This window comes from Oenanthe melanoleuca, chromosome 15 (genome assembly GCF_029582105.1).
Source record: "Oenanthe melanoleuca isolate GR-GAL-2019-014 chromosome 15, OMel1.0, whole genome shotgun sequence".
NCBI classification, from domain to species: domain Eukaryota; kingdom Metazoa; phylum Chordata; class Aves; order Passeriformes; family Muscicapidae; genus Oenanthe; species Oenanthe melanoleuca.
Window position 1 is genome coordinate 2,597,980 of NC_079349.1, and position 25,476 is coordinate 2,623,455.

At 41.3% G+C, this 25,476-nt stretch overlaps 1 protein-coding gene across 2 annotated transcripts in view; it reads right to left on the reverse strand.

Annotated features, from left to right (window-relative positions):
• Positions 1–8,636: 8,636 nt before the first annotated feature.
• The window catches only part of IFT81 (intraflagellar transport 81), a 37,360-nt gene continuing 20,520 nt past the window's right edge, over positions 8,637–25,476 (reverse strand). Inside the window, exons 11-18 of one of the 2 annotated variants that reach the window (XM_056504315.1) lie at positions 19,311–19,460; positions 18,269–18,397; positions 17,065–17,154; positions 16,032–16,118; positions 14,576–14,647; positions 14,401–14,486; positions 10,946–10,991; positions 8,637–10,021 (exon numbers count right to left, since the gene is read on the reverse strand). In XM_056504315.1, the coding sequence (XP_056360290.1) occupies positions 9,839–10,021; positions 10,946–10,991; positions 14,401–14,486; positions 14,576–14,647; positions 16,032–16,118; positions 17,065–17,154; positions 18,269–18,397; positions 19,311–19,460 (843 nt within the window). In that variant the 3' untranslated portion in view covers positions 8,637–9,838. The remainder of the gene's footprint in view (positions 10,022–10,945; positions 10,992–14,400; positions 14,487–14,575; positions 14,648–16,031; positions 16,119–17,064; positions 17,155–18,268; positions 18,398–19,310; positions 19,461–25,476) is intronic. The other variant, XM_056504316.1, reaches the window with a different exon arrangement.

Here is a 25,476-nt window from a genome sequence, read left to right on the forward strand (position 1 = left end):
GCATGAACTGAACAACTGAGTTAATAATCATCTTTCACCGAGAGATTGTGATAAGCCTGACCATGCAGTCCCTCAGAGTTGTGCCAGCACCACTGAAAAAAACATTGTCACCATAATTCCAGGCTGGTTTAGACTGAGGTGCCACAGAGCAGGGCAGTCCCACCTCTTCTCTTGGGTTTTCCTGACTATTCCATGGAATGTGTGGGTATCTGCCAAGGAAAAACCTCAGCTGAAAGCAGAGTCCTCACTACCATTCCACTGGAAGGATTCTTTTTTTGAAGAAGCTTTGGCTGAAGTTCCACACCCTATGCAGCACCCTGCAATTTAAGAAGCTCCATCCAAGTTTTATTTTGGCTTCCTTTTAGATTCCAGGTGCGAATTATTGCTGGGTTTAATCTCCTGGAAACCCACATCCTCCTTGCATTCAGGGAGCAACCACAGTGTGTGCAGTAAGAGGGCAGGCTTAACCCATGCTCACTTAATGTGTTCTTTTCCTCCAGCCAATAATCACCCCCAACTTAATTAGCTAATGCTGTGTTTGGGGATTCAATATTTATGTACCAGGGAAGTCACAACATTGCAAACCTCTCTGTTTGTTGAATGCCCTTTTATAAAAACTGGATGTACCCATATGGATTGTTTCAAACAGAGATAGATTGCATTAGCACTGGGTGTTTGCAGGTGAAATTGGCTCTGATGCAGCTGCTGTATCAAAGACATTTCCTTTATTATGAAACTCCAGTATTCATGTCTCTCCTTATGGGATATAATAGTGGAAACATTGCTGAGCCTGTGATGAGGAATTCATCTGATTCTAAATGAACTGCTCAGAAGCAGGCTGTACATTTTGTAAGGAGAACATCTCCATCCAAGCATTTTGAATTGGTTTTAATTTTTTGTATTGATTAAAGAACCTGGTTTTGATATTTTTCCCCCAAAAAAGTCTGAATTTTCTCTTGAAAATTTTTACTTTGTATTGTAAAGTTGTGTACTATAAAGTTTTTAAACATGACTTTTTTTTTTTTCATGAAATTATATTAATATTTAATTACCCGTTTTTCTCTTGACACTGAATTTCTCATGGGGAAAATGTTTTTATTCCCCTGTGGTATATGCTTGTATCAACAGAAGTTTTTGCTTAAGGCCAAATTTATCACACTAAATAGGAGCTTTCACCATTGACTAGGTTATTCATTAACTGAGGTTACCCTAGAGTTGTTCTCATATGTAAAAGCAAGATTTAGAGCTCAGTGATAAATCTGCTGCTCTTCTATTTGAGGGCTAATCCATCCAATTCCAGCACACTGAGGAGGAGACAGACAAGCAGAAGCAGCAGCTTTGTCCAGAGCTGCCTGGGGCAATAAACCAGAAACCCAAACTCTCCCATCTCTTACCATGCTCCAAGCCAGCCAGTTTTTCTCTGGCAGCTCTTTCACATTCATGCATCTTTACCATTTTTGAAGACAACATTAAACAATATTCAAATAATACAATATTAAAAATAGCTTCATTTCCTCTAATTTCCTCTAAGAAAAAATAGAATTCCCAGTTATCTCAGTGCCAGGTTATATAATTAACTTTTCAGCTACAGGACAAAGTAGACACTTGTTAAAAACTGAAATTTACAAAGAACAAGCCCACAAATTCCAGGTTCTATTCTGGTTTCTAAGTGAGATCCTTGAAGTGTGCACACATGCACACAGGGCTTCTCCTGATCTTATCTCTTTGGCATTACCAAAACATCTCAGGGTAGGACAAAAATCTCACATTTCATTTTGTTGACTCTATTAGCCCCATGAAGGAGCTGTGATGCTGTTTATGTTTGAAATTCCTCGTTGCAATAGATTTAAAAGTTCCTTCAGGAATTGGCTTTATCTCTGTCTGTATCATATTTGTTTATTTGTATCTCTTCTGACCTTTCCATTACACTTTTCAGTGAATTCTCACATCTCAAATGTTCAGAGATTTCACTCCTGAGCTGCTTTTCAGGCAGTGCCAGGGTCAGCTGAGGATACTCTAAGTGAGGACACTGACTCGTGCGCTGGGAAATTCGGTGACGTTTGAGATGTCATTCCTTTGTGTTCCAACAATCCCAACCTCAGGCTGGGATGGGGGCTTGGGGGCTTGAACAACAATATTCAGGATCAGACTCAGGAGGTTTCACAGGGACATCAGGTTGGGAATCCTGGGCATGCCCTGAGACCACACTCCAGAGACAGGGACTGTATTCCTACTTTTGCTTCTGTTCTGTTCCAGAGTGGGGTTTGTTCATCCAGAAAATAAATTAATGCAGCAACTTGTTGATCTGGCTATGTGGCCAACAGAACTTACTAGGAGTTGTTTACCAATTATTTTGAGATTCCATGATGGAAGTTGCTGCACCAAATAGTTCATGTTAACCTGATTTGTGGATGTGCCAACGTAGTCACACGGATTCACAGGATCAGAGTCTGCACTATTAAGCTATCCACAAATACTTTACATGACAATGCCATAAAATCAGGGAACTGGATATTCTGGAGTTAGAACTTGAGCCATCAGTCACAGTCAGGGTGTAACAGAACTATAAAAGTGAGCATTGACACCGAGTATGATCAAATTAATATAAACAATATACTCCCAAGCATATGCCACTTATCCCAGATAGATCCTGCTGGCATGTGTAGATTTAGTTTCCATGTTATTCCTTGGATTTGATCATTAGGTAACACTGGACAACATTAATATTGAAGGGAGCAAATCTTGTACAGGATAAATGACATTTACTCTGTCAGTTCTTTTATTTCCAGCAGTGAAACTGCATTATCATCGCCACAAACTAATCCCATTTTGTCCCTGAGTGCAGGAGGTCTGTAGCAGAGTGATACAAATGAATTAAAATATATTGATTGTATAGAAAATTAAGTGCAAACTATTTAACACATCCTAAGTGATTAGATGCAATAAAACCTTGCAGAGACGATTGCACAGCTGGCAAACCCAAGTTGGGAGAGAACAATCGGGGGAGAAAGGACCTGGCTCCAGACCTTGGTTTTTCTTCTGAGAGCCTGACAAACACCCTTTGTGCTGGAGGGGGTAGTTGTCAGCCCCATCCCAGCCCCTTCTCACTCCCCATTTAGATTTTACATCAAATCTCTGTAAGCTCTGCTTTGAAATCCCATTTTTCTAAGCAAAGACAAAGGATAACGCCTTTTATTGCCACTGGCTCTAGAGGAGCAAAGGTGTTACATAAAGGGCTGCTGAGATTCTGGATTACACAATATTTTTAAGGGGCATGTGATACATCAGGGACTATTTATATGTACATTTGAAAGTAACTGTTGATTACCCAAACTAATTCTTATCCTAAACAGATCAACACCGCCAAGGAGGTACAGAAAAACAATTCTGCAGTAGCATAAAATTAAACTGTCTTGTTTGTGGGCACACAAAAGGATTAAAGAGTATAATTTTACTCTCTTAGACCAAATGAATTCCTAAATTGGAAAAGCAGCTCTGTCCAAGGTCGCCTCTGTTGTTTCCAAAAATATCTCGAAACAAACGCAAGAGGGGCACTTTGTTGGGTGTTATCTAGACATATATAGTTTCAATCAAATTCTTCAACAAGTGTCAGAATAAAAGTCAAACATTTGTCTGACACTGCCAAGTCACTGGCAAGTGAATCCCCTCAAAGGTTGAAAATAAATTTGATAAGAGTATTAAGAATTATGGGATGTTTTCTTTAAAGAAAAAGGCACGTTAATTTGAGATTGAGTTGTAAACACCTTTTAGATATTTCATGAAAGGGTTGTCTAATACTTTCCACAACACTGGGTGAAGTGATACAAGGTTGTGTTCATGACCCCAAGAAAATATTTATAGTGCTTTTTCCAGTGTATGAGTTCCCTCTTTCCCTCTCTTTGTGTTTTATGATCAACCTTCAATTAAACCAAGAAGCAGAAAAGAACCTTCATGGTATGAGATTTTACAGTGGTGTCTTTCCCATAGAAATACTGAAGTGCATTATAGTAAATAAAAACCTCAGAAGGAGCAGTAACACAACAGCCAGAGCCCACTGTGAGTGAGCCATGCTCCAGCTCTGGTTAGGAGAAGTTTCCTGAAGGAGATTTAATGTCAGGATGGTGCTGCCACTGCCCAGTTTCACTGCCTGGAACATGGACTGGCTCCCTAGCTGCTCCCTGAGCCCACAAGGGAAAACCAAGCAGAGAATCCTTAGGACAGAAGATGTAACATGAATGTGGAATATTTGTGTAACAGGTTGTCTGTGGGTGACTTTCAGTGCTCTGATAGTTCTGTTTGCTTTTTAACGCGCTATAAAAACACGGCAGGCTCCAGGCACAGAACGAGGGAGACCAGCACAGTGCTTTATAAATACTTCATAAAACCTCCAAGGTTTAAATGCTGCAGTCCACAGAAAGCTTCCTTAGAGCACTGCATCATTTAGACAGCAGTTGATAAGCTAGATGTACAATTTTAATATGATTTTACTTTTAAATGTTTCCATTTTTAGAATCTCAAATTAATTAATCATCCCTTTTTGCTCTTGGTAATTCTTCTTTAATGGCTCAAAATTTCTATGATAACTGCAAAGAAATGCTTAAACCCTGATTTACTCACCAGAAAATGCTGTGGTAGTGTAAACCAAGTAAACTGATGAATTATTCATTCTTTATAACCTTAGAGTTTCAATTGCTTTTTAAAAAAGAGTAATCCAGTTTCAAAAACCCAAACATTAACCCCCTACAAAATTTAATTGCAGAAAATCTTAATGGCTTTTAGGGTTTTTTTCAGTATGAACTAGTTGTAAAATGTATAAAGAAATTGGGAGATTGGTTCCTTCATTATTTCCCTTACTTGGTCATTATTTGTATGTAATGTAAATCTTTATGTTTTTGTTGCTGTTGCTCCCAAAGAGCAAAGCATATTTCCTATTCCATTCCAGGAAAAATAAGTAGGGAGAGAGAAAGGAATTTATCTTTGACAGCTGGTAAGATCCCATATTCCCGTCAACTGCATTTTTCCTGGTATTAGCAAAAAGTGCAGGATTTGGTTTTATCCTGTTTCAAGAGTAGACTTAATTAAGTGCTTATTGTATAAATGAGTGGGTTTAGAACTTGAGCAATTGCAATAAAATTTAGAAGCTTAAAAATGACATCTAATTGTGGATGAAGAGACTGAACTGAAGCAGGAAAATAGACATTGGTTTGAGTAGATCCATTTGCAGGAAAAGAAATCCAGCTCCTGGCTTTCAACAAATGCTTGGATGTGTGTATCCTAATTAGCAAAAATAGACTTCTCATTATTATGTGGAAAGAGAGTGGAAAAAAAAAAAAAAAAAAAGGAAAAAATACGCTTTTTAATAATAAATAGAAATAATGCCTTTAAATACAAGGTAAAGAATACAGTTTTAATCAAATGATAAACACTCTAAATATTCAGCACTGGATTTGTGCAACAGCCTCTCATAAATGTCTACTAAAAATCAAACCACTTTGCTCAAGATTTGTTATTTCGATTGCTTGAGAAAATCTTCCACGAACATTTAATTTTTGTTATAAATTAGAACATGTCCAACAGAACATTGATTTGTGTTGGCTGAGAGTCGTTATTTTAGATAATTACTGTTGTTTTTATTTTCAGTGTGCTATAAATCTGATGATGGGCCCTTTAATTCCTGCTTGTTCTGTCAGGATGAAGAACAGAGCTAAATCCAGCAGACCTTGTTTTGGCAAAACTCCCACTGAAGTCAGGGAGGGTTTTGTGAAAGTAAGGTTTGTCTCCCAGTTCCTGCGGATTATTTGGGACATGTTTGCTCCCTCTTCAGGAGCTGCTCACCCAGGGTGACACCACCACGGGAATCAGGGAAATCAGTGCCAGGCAAGTGTGAAAAATGTCCTTTTCACCCAGTGCCCTTGGAACAACACGGATTGCCTCGGGAGTTTGGAGACTGCCACTGCAAAACTACTGCTCAGGGACAGACACTGAGGATTTGGAGAGCCTGAACTCTTTAAACGAGCTGGAAATAGGTCAGATTCTGATTGTTAGAAAACAACTCCAACGTGGGTGTTGCCAGACAGGTGGGACCTTGTGATAAAGTTGTTGATTCGTGTAATACTTCCTTACTGGAGCGCTGGCACGGCCATGAGAATGTCAGTCCTGTTATACAGCAGTGCAGCGAGGCAGCTGAAGGGTTAACAGCGTTCCCTCGGCAGGAACCTCCTGCCAGGAGTGATAACCCCAGGCACGGGGATTTGCTTTTCACAGGAGCTCTGAGCAAACACAGGGCCAGAGAGAGAGCCCAGAGCTGCCCTTGTCCCACTCAGGGTGATGGAGAAGTGCCCCACGCCCTGCTGTGTCACAGCCTCTCTCCCAAGGGGACATTTCCAGGTGACTGCTCCAGTCCCTGTGCCTTCAGTCAGTCTCCAGCTGCCTTCATGTGGGAGCTGGCTCCAGGCTGGCCAAGCACTGCCAGGGCAGGGATTCAGGCACCGAATTCAGGCCAAAGGGCTCTGCATCGATGGCTCTCTGGGGACAGTCACCAGAGACTGAGCACTGAGCTGCCTCTGGGCCGGACAGAAAACACTGACCCAAGGTGCAGCTCTGACCTGCACTTCCAGCTCCTGAACCAGCAAGGCACTGGAGAACAGATCCCATATTGTTTCCATAGGTTGTACATTATCCATGGATACCTCCAGGCACTGCTGAACACCTCTACTGCAGCATGTTCTGAACTGAGAGCAGCAGCACACTGTAGGGAAGTCTTGTCAAGAAAGCTCTGGGAATTAGGATATTTAAACACATGACTGTGGGGCACCTATGTGACATCCTCAGTACTCCATGAGAGTAGAGATGAAAATAAGCAATGCTAGATTTGGGTAGTGAAGGAAGTTTTATAACATCCATTTTAGTTCAAATGGAAGTAAGATGGTACCTCTAAGATAAACCAAATGATCTGATACCCAGATGGTAAATGGCTGCTCCTGTAAAACAGTGGATGTGCTGCTTTCTCATGCCTGTTTCTGATGCCTGGAACTATTTCATCTCTCAGGTCCATGTGGATCTTGCTGTAGCTCCAAGGACAGCTGAAATCAACATCACTAAATCCAGCAAAGCTGCAGAATATTACAGTAGTTGTATAGCTGGGATGCCTCCTCACCCAGTTCTGGATAGGGATAAGGAGAAGCCTTTGGAAACAAAGTGAGCTGCTGCTCATGGGGCTGCTCAGATTCCAGCTGGGACAAATTGGTAAGTGCTGCTGCCCCGAATTTATCTAAATTTTTTATTTATTTGGATCTTCCCAAGAGAAATGCAAGTATTTTGCCACATGGGATGTTTAATCTTATTAACCAGCCAGGCTATTAATAATAAAGTAAAAAACTGAGAAGTTAGCTTTTTGTTGCAAGTTAGGAAGATAAAACTCTGAAATTCCAAGATTTTTGAAATCTCCCATCAAATCCTGAACTAGGTGGAAAAGCCAGTGGAACAGAATCCATTAAAGCTGCATTTATTAAATGTCCACTTGTATAAAAAGCTAAAAATAGTGTTTGAGTTTTTCCAATTTTCCTTTGATAACAGTTATTATGATTTTCTGCTTCATCTCAGAAGTCATTTTGCTGCTGCTGCTGCAGTGTATAATCTGTGTGCCCTTTCTTGGTGCAGCACAAATGACAGAGCACTAATCAGATCAGAACAACAATCACGTCATCTTTGAGTAACTAGCAATAAACTGTTTTTATAAGCAAGAAAGATGAACTATTTTTAGGGTAACTGAACAGAAAACCAGAAAATTATTGCACTCAGTCTTACTCCTCATCATTGCTGTGAATTTCCAAGGCATTGCTTTATCCTAGGCAGCAGGCTAATCCCTGTCATACATCTTTGTGTAAATGGTCCAGTCAAATAGGATTTCTAAGGTTTGGTTAAAAGTTTTGATTTCAAGTCTATGAAATCCCCTTTCTCCCTGCTGTGTCTAGTGACTCCAACCACAAGCTGATTCCTAAGTAACCTAAATGTCCATTTTTGGTGATTATCCCACGTTTTCAGCATGTCTCATATCTCCTTGTCTGTGTTATTTTACTATTGCTGTCAAGCCTTCAGCAAACGCCTCCGTTGGAAGTCCAGGAATGGGACTGCTGTGGCTTTTCCAGCTCTGCAGCCCTGTGCAGGTGCTGTGTGGGAATGATGGCACAGGGCAGGAGGCACAAAGCACCCAGGTGTCTCTGGAGATGGCTGTGCCCACCCCACACAGCCTGGCCTTCCCTGAGCTTCTCCCTGCCTCACTAAATGCTGCAGCAATCAGCTCCTGGAGCAGGCAGTGGTGGCACAGCTCTACCTGTGCCTCTGCCTTCCTTCCACCCTGTGCCAAGGGGCACCCTGCTCTTCTGCCTGGCCTGGGGTGGGTCAGGGTGCAGCTGTTGGGGAAAAATATCTCCAGCTATTTGGCAGTGTGGGAGGGCTGGCATGAGGATGTTCTGGGATCTGTGGATTTGAGACACGCTCCTCACACTGTGGTGAGCCCTCTGGAAGATTCTCAAATAAATGTTATTAAATAACCCATTTTTCCTGTGGCCCACCCACCAACAATTTCATTCTTTCACCTAAAAAATGTAAAAAAGAAGAATACCATACAGTCAAAATGAAGTTTTGCCAGCTTTTATTTTAGTCCTGTTAACAAATATATTTAATGCAAAGGCAAACCAGGAACTCTATAATTACCATACTCTCTGGATATAGAAACCAGCAAAAGATCTCATAGTTAGGTATCAAAGAAAGCAAAATTACTTTTTTTATATCCTGGAAAAAGACATTCTACTTCAGGCAGAAAAACTATAAAAAACCTCACCAACCTATCTAGGAATCCAGTAAGCCGAAGGAGAACAGCAGGAGTTCTGGTCCCACAGAATTATCTCTGTGCTGCTGATGTGTGATGGGGGCCAGGAGCTGCTCATCCGGAATGGTGACGAGCGAGGGACACTCGAGTCCTCAGCTCCATCCCTGTGCCCCTGGCTCAGCCCTGGGGCACCTCTGGGGGCAGGGACAGCTGTTCTCAGCTCAGGGCTGCGCTCCAGGCCAGATGCAAGAACCCCTGGGCCATATCTACACCCAGGGATAACCTCCAGCCCTGGGGTGACCCTCTTTGTGTGTGTGTAATCCCCTTGGAATTGCACTGTGCAGACAAAACAGCTCAGAACTCCTCCCTGAGGAAAGCTTCAGCCGAGCTCCCTTTGCATTTTCACACTGGCAACTCAGAAAATATAAAGGAGGTAAATGTGCGAGAAAAAAAACTTCTGTTAAAAACAACAACAGCAAAAGATCCAACAACAGCAGAATCCAAGTGATTGTTCTACAGGCAATCAGCTGAGCTCAACCGTGCAAGGAAAGAATGAGCAGGAGTGTTGGGGCCGGGCTGCCACACTGCCTGGGTAAGGACAATAGCGACAGCGGCAGAGCCAGCAGCGCCACAATTATACAATATCAAGTCGCAGGCCTTGCAAAAATGTAACCTTATCGACGGAGAATGAGGGGCAGAGCAATTACGTGAGTTTTCTGTGACCCTGCAGAAGGATTTGTTTCCCTTTGATCTCTCAACAGATGCGTGCCATTCCTGGCCTCATAAAACACGGATTTATGAGCAGGTTCACCCCAGTGCAGCCCTCCCAACAGCTTCCAACCATGGCACATTGTCACTGAGACAGTGGAGCAAAAACTTCCAGAGGGGTTCTTTGCTCACTCTGTTTATGCACCAAAACCAAGCCATGTACAAAAATTGGAGAACTGATGAAAGCAACAGTATTTAACAAGAGCCTTCCTAATTCATGTGGGTATCAGGAGGAAGAATTCATAACACAAGCCTATCTTTACCTCCTTCCTGAATGATCTGACCAATGGTTGATTGATTTTGTTGTTTCAGAAAACATTCTCTCTTACATTCCATTAATTGCTCGAAGTCCTGCCACATTTTCATTTGCTTCATATTCAGCCCATGACTTTCCCGTACAACTTTCTGTTTCTCTCGTAGTTTCTGTTAAAAATACAAGAATATCAGATTTCTGCAACAGCTCCACCACAAAAGTTGCTCACATAAGCTGCTTGGAAAGACAGAGATTTTTATATGCTATGGAAATATTGTTTTGTTCACTTTGATAACACTCCCTGCAAGTGCTAAAAGCATTAACACCTGGGACTTAGATCTTTGTATGGATTGACACTATTTCCATGGTTTTTAACTGTCTAAATATTAGTCTTATCTATTTGAGAACTTCTGCGAAAAATCTGACATCATTTCTAAACAGAGCTCCTGCAGTATCAAGGTGCAACCCGCAATGGATTGCTATCATGATACTCTAACTTGAAATCAATGTTTTACAATTAAACCCCCTCCTGATTATTAATAGAGGCAGCTCAGACCTGTAAAAATCACTCAGACTGACTAAGAAAAGGAAATTAATAAAAGCTGTTTGGTGTGACTTGCTAAGCCCAGCCTTGTCCCTGCTGATCTGAGCCTCAGACAAGATTAAAACGGGACAACTGCTTTTGTCTGACACCGCTGATCCCCTGGCCTTTAGCAGCAGTGATAAGGGTGACAGGCTCAGAATTTATTATCTTCAACAGGTTGCTTTATATACAGCAGAAGATCTGAGCTGGCACAGTTCGTTATGCCCTTGTTTCAGGGTCTTATCCAAATGATTTTCAGGGAATGTGCTGCCACATCGAGCTGTTTGCCTATCCCTTACAGCAGCTCATGCTATTCCCTGCAGGAAATCCAGCCCTGAGGAGGGAGCAGGATCCTTTTCCAGGGTATTAATTACCAATGCCAGCAGTGATGGAATTTTCTTTGTAGGTTGTACAATGCTTTTTATAAAAGACTGACCACAGCCTTTGGGAATAAGCCCCACAAAAATATGAACCGTACAATGGCTGTACAAGGTAAAAGCCTCATTCTTACCTTCCCAAGGTTTTCTTGTTCAAGGATTATTCTTGTATACTGTTCTCTGAAGGAAACATAAAATGCTTTTATCATGACTTAGTTCTGTGGAACAGGACAGAATAATGATGCAAACATGGAAAATGATGGAAGTATTGGGAGGTTCATAAATGAGATAGAAGAGGAAACACAAAAAAACCCTTTTTGTCATTGGACATCACATCCCTTGGTATGAAGGATCAGATCTCCTTGTCTCAGCTGTGCAGCTGGGAAAGAGATACTGGCTAAGGTCCCTTACATTTTTGAAGCAGGCAAGGTCACTGCTCCTTCCAGCTTGAGGGCAACAGTGAGACCATGCAGATGAGATCCTGATCCTTTTTGTGATTAATTTATCCTGGTGACATCCTGAGGGAAGCCATGGCCTCACTTATGCAAGTGTCAGAATTTACAGACCCACAGCCCTTAATTGCTGTGAATGTAACATTGGAATGAGTGGGAAAGTCCAGGAATGAAGGGGAATGACATTTCACCCCAGGCCTGACAAGTCCAGTGGCAATGCTGCACGTTTCTCTCCCAGAAAACAGCCCTCACATTTTGGGGCCTAAGTATAGGCTGAGAAGTGTTAATGCTGCCATTCAGCATGGAAAGCCCTGGCTGGCCACCTCTGTCTGTACCCAGTGGCCAGATCACTCTACCATACCCAAAGCTGACACATGACCCCTGACAGAAAAATATGCAAACCACAACAGCACAGGGACTGACTTATCTTCAGCTTTTCTAAAATGTGACAGTAGAAAAAAAATACACTTAGGGGAAAAAAAATAAATTCTATTTTGTGTGTAATTATTACATTTTTCTGGTGTGAGAGTCAGCTAGTGGAATTCAAAATAACCCAGCTCATTTAAAGAGCTTCCCAAAGTGCTTAGGGTAGATGACCTCTGAGTACAGAAATCCTAATTTCCAGAAAGAAATGTCAGCCTTCACAATGCCAAAGCCTGAAGGTTTCCTGGTGTGTGAGAGCAGCTGTGTGGACCCAAAGCACTGTGTTTTCTTATTCCTTCCCTTTCTCCCAAATACTCCAGGACTTTGACTGGAGCACTTGGGCCTGGGGCCAGCTGATTCTGCCTCCACAGGAACAGAGCTGGATCACTTTAGGATCTCTTGCTCCTGGACAATTACAGCCAGAACAGATCAGAGCTGTGCTGAGGCTGCTCCAGGTGCTGTGCTGTCCCACTGATCCCAGCACCTCACCCAACTGGAGGTGAGGCTGAAGCTGCTTCTTTGCCCTGGCACACACCACGTGTTCTCACACATTTGGCCTCTAGAACACCCTCCCTTTTTTTAAAAAGTAGAGTTTTCAAAGGAATCATCAGAAGATTTTATGTCTTTCCTAGTAAGTTTTTCTTTACTATTTATAATGATGACTGGAAAGAATGTAACTTAATAACTTTGTTAAAACCCCACAACTTTCTATTTTTAGAAAAGAAAATTAACTTTTCACATTCCTAACAAGTGACTCCACGGAACAGAGAGTTTATATTCAATAAAGAGGGTCTGAATTAAGACATTTTTTGTTCAATACGTTGTTAGGAAAGTGCAATTCTATTTATGGTTCATTTTTACTCCGTTTACATTCCAGCACTGCTGAAAAAGACATTCAGGTTCTAAAGGGATGTCTAGAGAAAAATGTAATAGTCTCATTTTTTTGCTAAGATCTCTGTATTGAGCTTTGCAGCAACTCATTGAAATGAGACAGTTCTGTGACCTCTTGGAAAGGTCAGGACTGTGGCTGGTTGCTGTGGGAGGATAATTTCCACAGTCAGGAGTGAAACAGGGACAGCAAAGAGGGGTAACATTGCCTCTGCTCACATTCCCTCACCATACCTGGGTGCATAGCTGGGCTTGTGCTCCATTCCAGCACTGGGCTCTGAGGGCTGCCCCACATCCTGGATGCTCAATTCCCAAGTGTTTGAGTTGGAGTGAACCAACCTGTGCTCCCACTCCCCACTGTCTGACCCTGCTGCCTCATCTTCATGAATATTCACATCATCTCTAAGGTTTTATCTGTTTGGCCTTCTGCTTAAACAGCCTTGTGCTGTTTCATCTTTCCTTCATCAGATAAATGTTTATTTCCTACAGCCTGTCATTATTTTGTAAGATGGAGCAAGAGCCCTCTCAGCCTCCATCACCTTCTCTCTCCTCGTCCTTCTCTTCTCCCTCCCCAGTGTTCGTAGTTTTAATTCTTTGCTTACTCTTACTTTCCTACACTCTTTACTACACAGTGTTTGAACACTCCCATGCCTCACATCCTTGCAGAAGAGCTCTGTGATGGATGTTACTCTGGTCCTTCCCTTCCTGGTGATCTCTGCCTCCTGTCCTAGAACATGGAGATGCAGTGCAAGGGGCTTCAGGAAGGATCTGATGGATTCTCCTGAAAGAATCCCTGGAGTTTTCTCACTGTTTGACACATTTCCCTATCAATGGCCATAAAACTGAGCCAACGTGAATTTTAAAACTGTTTCGATAAATGTTTTTGTGACTGGGAAGTACTGTGGTGGGAAAGCAAAGACCACCTTGTAAAACTACTGACACCCACTGGATTATTTTGTTGACAACAAGGATCTAAGATTTACTTTTCTGGAAAACAATTTCTATTTTATGCAATATTCTGAAACTTTAAAAAACTAATTATGAAGAATAAGCCCTGGATATTTTGACACTTTTACCAACTGGAAATTAGAAATGTTTTGGATTTTCCTGATGCCTAATTTTGAAACAGTTTGTTGACTGTTGCCTGAATTTTGTTTCAGCTTTTACAAGATTGACCATACACAACATTTTCAACAGGATACTTTTACAAAAATATTTAGTTAAGTTACACTTAGTTAAGTGTAAAAAATCTCTATGACATGGAAACATTTAGACTTCTTAGCACAGATAATGAATCTGAAATATCTCATTCTCAGAAAACATTTCCATGTTTGGCAGGAAAAATTTCGATTTAAAATAGAAAACTACACCAAAAATAATCAGCTGCTCAATTTATAGTATTTCCTGTTTCTCTCCCTGCCAGTCAAAGGCAAGGGGTCCTGAAGAGAGCCATGGGACGAAGGAAGTGGATTTTCACTGGAGTCAGTGAAACTGAGGGTAAGGATGGAGGTTCATGGGATGGTGCAGAACCATCCTCAGAGTGTGGGGCTGCCAGTTAAAGCCTCTCCTGGGCTGAGAATCTCCAATGGGAAGGGCAAATCTCCTGGTATGTCTGAGAGAACTCAAACATTTCCAGCAGTATAGGCTGGAATCCGAGATGCTTATTTTTAGATTATTATAGTGTTTCTAAATTTATCAGGTGAACTCCTCCAAATGCCAATGAGAAAATTCCTGACTTCAGTCTCAGTTTGTGAATCTCCTTCAAGGGGAGAGAATCCTCCCAGGGGGAGAGAACCCTCCCAAGGGGAGCGCCCTGCCCCACTCACCGAACCGCCCTGCGCCGCTCCTGCGGGTCTGGGGACATGTAGGCCTTCATTTCCTCCTTGGCACGCTGCAGCTGGACCTCCAGGCTCTGCAGAGAAATGCATCATTTAAATTGATATATGGCTGTGTATCTGATAATTGCCATTTCACCTCACAGTGCACAATTTGTGCTCTCACCCTTTTCATGCAGTTAATGTAATGGTAGTTGCTCTCTTCCTGGGCACACTCCTCAAGAAGCCCTTTCACTTCCTGTGGGAAAAGAGTAAGATTCCAAAGAACATGGTGACTGCAAGTTCCCAGGAGATGCCCTGTTTTGCCATATAAACCATGAGAGTTAATCATCATCATCATCATCATCATCATCATCATCATCATCCTCATCATCATCATCATCATCATCCTCATCATCATCCTGAATTGATAATTTCTCAAATATTTATATAATTTGGGCTTTCCACAAGTCTCTTTTAGAGTGAAAGACAACTGAGTGGTTTTAGATTTGCAGTTTCAGTCACAGTCAGAGATGCAAAATGGCTGTTAACAGGTTTTTATTAATGCCTGACTTCTAACAGACACTTCAGCAGTGCTGCCAAGACTCCTGCTCCTTAGCACATCTGAAGTGCCAGGCACAGCTGTGAACAAGCATTTCCTGGAACACACCTGCAAAGTGCATGTTAGAAGCTACAGACATGCCAATAGTAAGTTAATCACCAATCAATAATTATGTGGAGTCTGGAGATAGTGGGTTGCTCCCATCTCTAAATGATCCATTCCCAAAAAACCTCATGATCCCAATGGAATTCCTGTACACATTCCAGGCAGCACAGCATTTGCAATTCCAGAGCTCTGTCACTGTGACTTTTCAGACCATCAGCTGGAAAACTGAATTCTGCAGTTCAACTCATGTCCAGCTCAGTCAGTGGATGTGATTGTCACCACGTGGTAGAAAATGACTAAGAGCTGTCTGCCAAGAAGAAAAGGCTTGATTGCTGTTGTAAAATAGTTTCTTTGGAAGGTCCCTTTCATACCAGGTCCATCTGGTATGAAGGACCCTACAAAGGAATTTTTAGAGCAGGAAATTAACTCTCCATATATCCACCTTCACTTTAAAGGTACTCCCTGTTTACCTTGCAGTGTATTTATCTGAGGTCAAGGCCTTGAGAAACCAAGCCCAGTGAAAATTCACAGGAGTGATGGAGTGAGACAAGGCAGGAATATAAGACAGTCCCATTTAATGAAGTCTCCTCACCACCAGTTTCAGTCATTAATTATCCATTGAATTTGTTGCTAATGCAGTGAAACTGTTAACTGCATATAAAGATTTGTCTTGATCAATTAATCTTTATTTTATGGTCAAATTCTTCCCTAACAGACACTGTCCAGGGCAGCAGGATTTCAGATCAGAGCTGGATGAAGCACCCTGAGTCCCTGTGCTGCTGTTCAGGACCCGTGTGACTGCAGCCACCCCACACAGCAGCTTCAGGCACGACCTGTGGGTCACCGACTGGATTTGTACTTTCCATATCCTGAGGGAAGGCAGGGGAACACTGTACCACAGCATATGTGGTATATTCTTACATACACAACATTTATGCACAGCATTTATCCAGTGCAGGAGCCAGCCCCACCTCACCTGCTCCAGCGCTGAGCGGTTGGTCTCCAAGCCGGCTGCACAACTGTCATACTGGATTTTCTTCTCATCACATTCTTGAGTTAATTCCTTGGTGAAAAGGGCAAAAGGGCACATCAGTGAAATCTTCCTGTGACTGGCATGTGACACTCAGCCCCTCACACACCAGCCCCAGCTCCTGGCACGCTCAGGAGTGTGACTCTGGCTGGCACAGGGCTGTGGTTGCACAGGGAAGCCACCAATCCCCTCACATCCTGGGGATCACAGAGAAGAAAATTCCCTCTGTACCCTGCCAGGATAACAAGGCTGTGCTTGCAAGAAGAAAGAACAAATAATTATAAAAATAGACATTAAGAAAGGATCAATATAAGTGCTCCCTATGAAAAGCCAGATTTCCAGCTGTGCACAATCAACACCTTTGCTGGATTTCATCTGCTGACACTTTGAATGGAACCATTAAAAGTAGGTTTTTCTGGAAATTTCATTGATAGATAAATGCATCAGTTTATTTAATTCCATGGTAATGAGCCAACTTATGGCAGCTGTAGACCCAAAAGACTTTTTTTCCCCAGCTCTCTATAAAATTTTGAGAACAAATGGACAAATTTGTCAGTGCCACAGACTAATGCAGGAATTAGATCAATGTAGCCAACATTTGGATGAGAAGTGATCTGCAATCCACTCAGAAAGGACAGCATTGGTTGGGATCATCAGTGCTGAAATACAGAAATAGCTTTGCAGCTAATCTGAAACTAACTTTGCTGTGGGTTTGAACTATGACTTTTCACATTTTCCCCTGATGTAGTAATTTTTCAAATTGCTATAAAGGACTGAATTTTGTGCCTGCAATGTCAGCTTTTACAAATCCCAACCTTCAGCACGTTGCCTGCTGCAAATGCTGTTGACACATTCTGCTATTTCCAGCTTTCCCTCAGAGTTGATCATGTCCTTGTAGAGCACTTCAGAGATCTGTAAATTGGATTTATTTGTGGGTTTGACTCGATTTACACAGAAAGAGAGGAGTGTTTCTACAAACCTGGCAGCTCTGACGCAGCTGCCTCAGCTCTTTGATGACAGGAGCAAGGCTTGCCTTCTTCTCTGCCACCATGGCATTCAGTTTCTTCACCTGAAAAAGGGACAAAATAATGTTCATTAACTCTATGACCCTAATTATACATTTATATAATTAGGAATGTGACGAGAAAGGGAAGTAAACCAAAATATAGAGAGAAAAAATGTGTAATGAAACCTTAATTATACAACTGAAGTTTAGGCCTAATTAATAAAGGGAAAAAGACCAACTGGCAGTGGGGTCATTCCTACAAATGAGGCAAATTCTGCTCCCATTGTTCTAACTGAGAACATCCCAAAGAAGTCCAGGGCACTGCCCATGTGCCAGACACCAAAGAGCTGAAGGAGCAGGGGAGATAAAGGGGATGCACAGAGAGGGCTCAGAGAAAGGAAGAAATCCTTAAGAAAACAAATACACTTGCATAGGTTAAATAAAGCTTGAAAATATTAAAATTGAGTCACTTTGATATATTTAGACTGAAAATTCAAATTGCATCCACCTTTCTGTTTGAGAGTAATTCTATTTTAGTTGCATCACTTTATTTTAAAAGTGCTTTAAGGAGTTAAAAAGATGCTATTTTGCTTTTTGCTCTCTTATAGTATTTTTATAATAATTAGAAATTCAAGTTCTTTCTTGCTTCTATGGCTACGTGGGCAGGTAAATTAAACATGACAGTTCTAAGGGCAATTGAAAATCAGGCTATAAAGAAAAAGACAAGCTATTTAGCTCTTTAAGCATATTAAGTATCTTTTCAACAAATGCTTAACTCCAGTGATTTACAAACATTTTAGAAAAAGCCTCCATTACAGATTCAAACCATTTGTCTCTTTCAAACCATGTGTCAAATAAGAACAAATATGAAACCACTTCTGAAATCACAAAAAAAGTAAAGAATCAAAGAGAAGAAGATTTGATATCCCTAAAGTTTCTGAAGGGGAGAAAAGAAGGATTTATTTGCAGGACTTTAAAGAAAAGAAACACATATTTTAGTAAACTTTCTAAAGATTATCTTTGCAGATGTGTTTGTTAGAAATATTTATATATACATGTATAAACACAGATTAAAGGAACATTATAAACCCAAACAAAAACATTAAATTGGGTTTTATATGCCGAGGAACCAGATACTCAAACTGAAGGAAATGCAATAGTTTAAGACTAAAATCACCATTTCAGACATGTTATCTAATGTCTGGCCTTTTACTTCATCCATTTCACTCTTCACTGCAGAGACTCTTTCCAGCTCCTCCTGGGTGTAGCTGTATCCAGAGATTCCTTTCTTCTCCTCAATTGCTTGCTGCAGACACAAACAATAAATGCTGGATGTGAGTCCACTAACCAAGAAACAGCAAATTCCTTCTTGGAGCCAAATATTGTGAAGAAGTGAAAAGGGTAAGTACTGTAATGAATTTATTTTGTTAATCAATTTATTATAATTAATCTAGCTTCCAGAAAAGTAGATTTTATCATGTGCCTGAACAATAAAAACCTGCTTTAAATACAATATTTGGTCATCCAATGCTCAATGAACTGAACAGAGAGTTTCCACAGAGTAAAGTGGGCTGGAGGCCAGGCTCTGAAGAAGTTCAATATGTAAAGTCTGTCTGCTTGATCAGAAGATGCAGTTAATTATTTTGTAAAGTATTTTGGTTACAAGAATAGAGGGATTGAAAGAAAATACCACAGAGTGTTCCTGCATTTGGGATGCTTACAGTTATCCAGAGCAGAAATCCTTCTGCTGCTCTTCTGGCTTAGGGAAGATTCATCCAGTTTTAAATTTAAACACATTTTCTTCTAAATATTCTGGGGTTAGAATGTTTCCTTCTTGCCTACTCTTTCTTTAAATACTACTCGTATATATTTTACAGCAGTAACTTGGATCCTATTTGCTGTTGGTCATTCTCTAAGCCCTCACTAAAAAAAAGTAATTTAAGCATTCAGCCTTGCCCTAAGCAGCATTTGTACAGATTTACCATCGACTTTAAAAAGCAGGGTCAGGCCCCTCAGTCTGAAAAGAAGCTGCAGACCAGTTCTGATGGACACAAAGTACAGCAGCCTCAGAGGGGGCAGACAAAAATACCTTTTGTAGCCCAATGGCTCCTTGAGCAGAGGAGCTGAGGGTGATACTGGAATAACCCCAGCAGCACCCCTGTGATGCCGGGGCTGCTCCCAGGGCAGGGAGGGCTGGGGGCAGCACCAGCTCCGGTTACCAGCTGCTGCTGGATGGCCTCGTGGCGCTGCCGCAGGAGCTCCTCGGTCCTCTGCAGGATCCCGTACTCCGCCGTGATCTCTGCTATTTCCAGCCTCTTCTTTTTGTAAAACGTGTTCTTGCTCCGCAGCTTGCTCACGTACTGCTTGAACTGGGGGAGAGAGAGCAGGAATTCACTTAACTTCACTTTGCATAAAATGTAATTGTCCTCTTTGTCCTGCATGTGGAAAATGCAGTGTTTAGAGCAGAGGGCTGGAATTCAGGATTCCCAGGGTCTATTTATTTTCAGCTCTGCATTCGTTCACTGAGCAAGATCAAGGAAAGCAGCTCCACTGCTTTCTGTCCCAGCTTACTCATTTGCAGGTCTGAGATCACTCCCTTCTGCTCGCCACCATTTGACAGCTGGAAAAGTAAATACTCCTTGCAAAACGTTATGGGAGTCATGGATAATAAAAACTTAATGCAACAGTAATTTGCGCTTGTAACAGAGCCCCAGCTCTGCTGACCAAAACATGGTCACAGACAGCAGCAAAATTGGAAGGGAAGAGGACATGGGAAAATTTTTTAAAAAAATATTCTCAGTAGTTAAAACTTGTTCTCTTTCCTTGACTCCTGCAGACCTAGATGATATCTCTGGCTAAGTTTTCAAACCCAGAAAAATAAAAGCAGAGCCCTTGCACAGGAACACAGAAATGCAGTATCTATTTGAACACAGAAATGCAGTATCTATTTGACTCAAAATCTAAAGCAATGGAGAATTTATATTTTTCTTAAAGACTGAGTAAAATAATAAAAATCCTTACAGTCCAACAGCCTCAGTTGATCTGCACCTGGACCTGTGTGAGTTTAATTTGTAACACAAGCACCAGGGGTTGAAACAAACAGGTAAGTTTTTCTGTGCTTTAACGTTTTCCATCTGTTGTGAAGTCTCCGCTCTTATTCTTGGATTTTACATGAGAGCTACGAGGTAAACGCTAGTCACAGCTCAAAAAATGCATTCAGATCCAGAGATGGAAAGCAAATAAAATTTATGAGAGTAAATGATGTAAGAACAGGCTTCAGAATGCTCCTGGATGAGGAGGCGTTCAGTGTGTGCAGGGAGCACAGACCAGGCAGCCCCAGGAAGAAAATTAATCCCACTCCCACTGATACATGTTTGAAATTCAAACATAAAATAACTTACATTTCAAAAATTACTTTAATCTTATTTTTGCAAAATTATCCCTCTCCCTTCTACAGAATAAACCCAAACCCCCAATGTGACCACAGGCTAAGAACCCCCAGAGTAACTGTATGTTCTATAAAAAGTGTCCTGGGCAAAATGCCCACAATGAAATCAACCCTGTTCATCTGCCATCCTGTGCAATATCTAGGCCAAAGCTGCCTCTCTCTTGCTACGCTCCAGAACTATTTTTAAAGCCAAAAGCTATAAACGTTTTTGGTGAAAGAACAAACCCACAAATTACTCAATGTGCTCTATGCAGATTGGCCTCTGTGAGGCTTTGGGATAACATCCTACATCCTGCTACTACCCTGGACAAGGATACACAAGGTCACCTGAGCCCCTGTCACACTCTCTGGTACATTATTGGCACATTTAATACAGTAGTACCAAATTCATTCCTTTTCATAGCAAAATCAATCACATCCTCTTCATTAATATAAAAGACTTTTTTTTTTTTTTTTTTTTTCCTTTAATTGCTTAGACAATACCACCCTTTCTGTGATTTCCAAGTGATTACAAAAGTATAAATACAATCTCTCCAACCAACTGAGCAAAATCTAAGGGAAGCACAGTCATCTGTCTTGATCTTTGGGACATATCATTTGACCAGTGCATTATAATAAAGAATGAGGTAAAGGATTAAACTTAACATGTGACCACACAGAGTTATCAAATCTAAATGATCTTCTGTCAGTGCATCCCAGGATGAAAGCAAACTAGAAATCTCTTCACTTTTAAGGTCTTGAAAATAGCTCGAGTGGGAGGTAGGGCATTTGCATATTCAATATTCAAAGCATAATGTATTTTACAATGGAAGTCAAAGGATCTTGTTGATTAATGAATCAATTCCACCACTGTTCTATTATTAGTTGATTAACTTAGGACTATATAATACAAATTTCATCCCAAATGAACTACAAGTTGTCCATAGTGACAACTGAAATCTGTTCCTTTTAGGGGGTGGATGTCAGCACAACCTCTGACTTTTTAAAGCAAACTTTAACTTTCACATAGCTTTTATTGCAGCAAACAAAGCAAAACAGAATCTAAACAACAGTAGGAAAGTGATCATCTGTGTAGAAAAACCAATCAATAATTTGGAAAAAATGTTCAAAAGACCTGATTTACTCCAAAGGCAGCACAGATTAGTCCCTCAAAATCTCACTGACTGAAGGCTCCTTTAGATCCAGGGCCAAGTTCTGAGCTGGAGCTCTTAGATTTGATTCTACTTGAATCAGCAGCTTGTAGGGATCTTATAGCAGAATAAGGCTTCTTCAGCCTAGAAGTTGAGAGGCGTTCCAGAGGTTTCCAAAAATTAAAAGAAAATATAAAATAACAATATTTTCATCTGTGTGAACATTGCTTCTGAGGCTTTATACACCTCATGTGTACATGAGAAATCAATGCCACAAAACACTGCATTTTACTGTGGTGAAAGGTCTTTCCAATAATTTGAATAGTTCACAGAGCAATAACATTGTTTGGCCACATCACTTTCAAGTTAAGTAACCAAAGGAATCCACTTCTGAGCAGCAGCATTTTCTCATAGACCAAGGCAACTGCTCCCTGTGTCCAAACTCAGCAGGCTCATCCTGGGAATTCCCATGGATCTGCCCGTGCAGGGATGTTCCAGTCAAGGCCATGTCCACCAGGAGCTTTTCTTTCTCAAGCAATTTCACACAAGCAGTTATTTCAGCTTCAAAGATTAAATGACTGGACAAGAACCAAGTGCTGGCACTAAGGGAGCAGTGGAAGCAAACCAGCCTGGAGCCCGTGTCAGCCGAGTCAGAGCCCCTGGAGACACAAAAACCATCCAAGGGAAAGCAAGCAAAGATTCTGCCTTTTCACTTGGCTATTTTTATGGGTGACTGTAACATAACAAGCATGGAATGCAGATTATGGAACACAGTGAATGAAAACAGGACTTTGATTTCTCACATAACACAGGTATGCACCATCCCTGGGCAGATTTCCTGGATTATGCTCCATGTTCATTGGAAGAATCCAGCAATGCACCTACATTATTCTTCTCCATTTGTTAAAATCTGGAAGAGGTTGGTATCACCAGATTCAGTCTCTCCACACTTAGTGAAGGAATTACTATAACAGTTCTAAATAAAAATCCAATCATGAAATGGCTTCTCCAGAGCCTGGCAGGTTATCCCTCCCCAGGAAAGGACATTGGCCTGGTGACCCCATGTCCTCTGTGGTCAGAACTGGGACCAGAGCCCAGCTCCTCTATGCAGCCTTGGCTTTTCACTACAAGCTTCTCACCTCATCTCCTTTAATCTCACATTTGCCCCAGGAGAAGTTTTCACAAGGTTCTTATTCCAAGATTATCATTAAAGGAGAAAATGGATAAAGCTTGTTTTCTCCAAAGAACAAACCCCAGATAAATCGCTCACTTTGGAGTCAAATCTTTCAAAATAGTATTTTCTGGATTAATGCAGAAATTTGATTGTGTTATTGTAATCAAAATACCCTTCATATGAAAGTACTACAGAAAATAAAGTATTAATTGCAAAAAACCACATAACTAAGCAAGGTTCCAAATAAAAAATTAGTTAAGAAAATTATTTGCATAAGCACAATAATTGCAGAACATCTTAGCTGACTATAACTATTTTCATTAAGAACTGAGGAACAGATGTTTTAATTTCTAACTAGACTAATTAATGAGCTACAGACTGTCCAAAGTATTAAAATTCAGTAAGGAAAAGTTCCTGAACATGACAGGTTTTCCATATCTTTTTACTAAGAGGGTCTAAATTTAAGCTAGTAGAGCCAGTGTTGGACAAAGGTAATAACTCAGACACAGAAGGATGAGCTTCTAATACATAAGAGCAGTAGAGCCTCAGTGTAATAAAATGAAAGTATCCTACAGCCTGCTCATGGCACAGCTCAGCCAGGAAAACTCTTCCTGAGCATTTTCCAAGAGTGCTTGCTTCTGGTCAGGCAAGAAGTATTAAAGCAGCCATTACTAGTATTTTGGATCAATCCAAATATTTATAATGAAAACTCATTTTCCATGCTCAGGGAGGATGCACAGATCAATGAGATCCAGGATTTATCCATGGCAGGGTGTGCTGAGGGAGTGCTCAGCTCTGGGAGATTTCCCTGAATCTCTGCATATGTTTGGTTCAGGTGACAGGGAACTTCCCCTAGAAAAAATCTGACAGATTCAGGTGGATCAACAGTTTTTGAGGAAAAGTGGCAAGATCTTTGATCTGAGGCTGCTTTCTCTGTTTGCAAATGGAAACATTGTCTTGTTTTGTCAGGGGCAGGTAGGCATGGATGAGCATTTGCATGGAAAAAAGATTAAACTCCTTAAGGAAATGCCTGTGCAAACCTCACACACCTGTGAACAAAGTGGGAGGATTTCCCATGCCCTGTTCTCAAAACCAGACTAATTCCACTCCTGCAGCTCAGCACAGCTCTCTGGGAAACTCAGCGTTCTTGGGGCCTGTGCTGAACTCTGGAAAGTACAATGGGTTGTGTAAAGGGCTAAAAATATCCCAGCTTTACCTAGGATCACTTGTAATTCAACCATCCAGCATTCCAAGTGTCAACATGTGATTCCCTAATTTTCAGGATCTGACAGCTGCAGTAAGGAGCTGCCAACTGTGGCCCCTGCTCACTGCACTTTGATTGAAGTACTTAAAAAGACTTCATAATCCCTGAAGCAGACAATTTATTCCTACTTTTTTTGTGTTTGATGTAAATGAATTGGTTATTCCCTGCTGTTTCTCCTGACTTCTATCCAGGTGTAGAACCTCTCAAATCCAGTGGAATGCTTTTCATGACTATGGAAGAAAACAAAACACCAGCACCTAAAAACCCAAGCCAGGCCTGACCTTTTGGTGAATGAAGGGCTAAAACAACCTCAACTGGAGATCCAAATACTGGTTTGGGAGCACGACTTAGGGAGGTGCTGATTCTTCCATTGCCAGGTCTTGAGAGTGCCATGGGATATAATAGACAGAGCAAAGTGAGACAAAGCAAAGATTAGAAATGCTGGGTATAAGAGAAAAACAATGCTTTGACTTAACTGTAGCACTTTGATAGGATTAAAAAATCCATTCAAATTTAAGACAGCAAAGGTATTTGTTAAAGCCCCTTCTTTCTGCCTTTTTAAAAATGGAGGAACTAAATGTCAAACTTGTGACTGGAAGAAGAAAGTGTAAGGAAGCTTGGCTGTCACAGTATGAAGTGAAGGGTGAATGGACAAACTCCTCCTGTCCCCATGAACTGCAGCACTGACTCACCACCACATTAATCAACATTTCCTTTGCTATTTTGCCTCAAAACTGGAGCAGCAGAGCACTGAACCAGAAAACACAAATCCTAAGGCAGAACATACCAGAAACAAACCTGCAGCAGGAGGTTGGCTAGGAGTGAGGAACCCAGACTTTGACTGGGGAGGGAGAACCTGCTCATGCCACTTTTGCTTCATCACCTCTTCCCTGCCAGCCCTGGCTCACCTCAGCCCTGGCCCCTCACACCCCCACTCTGAGACAGGACTGGCTCTGTGCATTTGCCATGGACTTGGAGGAGATGCAGAATCTCCAGCACCAAGGCCCTATGCAGCAATTTTGGCAGCAGACATTTAGAAAGGATTAAATACCACTGTCCCCACCTTCCAGATGAGGAAACCATGACCTTTGAAACAGAAGTGATCAAAAACCATCTAGAATTCAAATCCTTTCATAGTCTTTAGGCACAGGAAACACCCTTTTTACTACTTTGCACTGGTGCCTGTGAGTACCACTGCACTTCACCTAAGGAAGTAATAAACATGAAGAGAACATGGATTTATATACTGGCTTCCTTGCCAGTACACATTTCCTTGCAGAAAGCATTTTACAAACCAGGAAATGCTTCTTATGAAAAGACAAACTTCTTATGAAAAGACAAACATTTCTGATTTTAAGCCAGTGTTTTT